The sequence below is a fragment of the Monosiga brevicollis genome, genomic scaffold, assembly GCF_000002865.3.
Source record: "Monosiga brevicollis MX1 MONBRscaffold_16 genomic scaffold, whole genome shotgun sequence".
NCBI lineage: Eukaryota > Choanoflagellata > Craspedida > Salpingoecidae > Monosiga > Monosiga brevicollis.
In genome coordinates this window covers 1,822-3,002 of record NW_001865053.1, presented here as the reverse complement: position 1 = coordinate 3,002, position 1,181 = coordinate 1,822, and the positions used below count along the sequence as shown (strand labels likewise).

At 56.7% G+C, this 1,181-nt stretch overlaps 1 protein-coding gene across 1 annotated transcript; it reads left to right on the top strand.

The window, feature by feature from the left end:
* Positions 1-447: 447 nt before the first annotated feature.
* MONBRDRAFT_26813 (uncharacterized protein) lies at positions 448-1,134 on the top strand (the record flags this gene model as incomplete). The annotated part of the gene is made up of 1 exon (XM_001747314.1): positions 448-1,134. The coding sequence occupies one exon, from the start codon at positions 448-450 to the stop codon at positions 1,132-1,134; it is 687 nt and encodes a 228-aa protein (XP_001747366.1).
* Between the last annotated feature and the right edge of the window lie 47 nt (positions 1,135-1,181).

The following is a 1,181-nucleotide window of genomic DNA, read 5'->3' as shown; positions in this document are numbered from 1 at the left end:
CAAGAAGCATTGGAAGCTCGCTATCCCATCAGCTGGAACCCGGTGACTGACCTCTCGCCCGAGGCAAACGGGCGTATCATCATGAACACGAGGGCCGAGCATGACGTACCCTACATGACCCAGCTGGCCAAGCAGGCGAGCATCTCGTGGGGCCACAGTTTCAACAGCCAAGAACAGTTGGACCTGGCTGCGGCCATTGACCAGCACCGGCCGGAAGATGGATGGCTAATTGTTGTTGCACCGACAGGCATGGGTAAAACATTTTGTACCCTGCCCAAGCTGGGCTGTCGCCCGCATGCCGGTACGGTGCTGTGGATTGTGCCGTTTGTGGCCGTGGCCAACGATTTATTGCGGCGATTTCAAGGCGCAGGTCACAGTGCCCAGCGATGGCTTGGTCCCTCTACACAGGTGGCAGATGGCCTGGACGTGCTCATCGTTACGACCGACATGTTTGTCCGCGTGGGATCTGAATCACTACACGGAAAGGTCTGCTTTCAGCGCATCCGCACCGTGGTGATGGACGAGGCGCACACGCTCATCTCGGATGCCAGCTACCGAGATGTGATGGACGAAGTCGCAGCCAGTGTGGGTTCTGGCGGATGGACCAACATCAAACGCGTGGCGTTGACGGGCACACTGTGCATCGGGGACCAGGAGCATCTGTTTCAAAAGCTGGGTCAGCAAGTCGGGGGCAAGGTGTACCGTCTAGAGACGATGCGTCGCGATCTGCAGCTGCGTGTGCTTCACGGAAACCAGCTAAACTTTTTGTCGCATGTGCAAGCCATTGTGGACACGCAGCGGATGATGCGTCAGGCGAATGGGGAGCGTGTGCACATGATGGTCTTTTGTGACACCGTGAACGAGGTGAAGCTGCTGTGTGACCAGCTGCACGCATACGGCTACATGGCCTTGCCCTACTACACCGACCTGGAGGAGAAGGTGCAAAAGGACCATGTGGCACGGTGGCAACGGGGTGAATGCGACGTCATTGTGGCCACCAGCTGCCTCAGCACGGGTGTGGATCTGCTCACCATTCGCCACGTGCTGTGGTATGGCAACGGCTACAACGTCTATACGCTGGCCCAGGTACGCTGTTGCTCAAGCGGTCGTGTGACTTTATGGATTTGGAGTTGAAAAAAAAAATCAATTGTTGGTTTTGCTGATGGTGTACATGTGCTTGG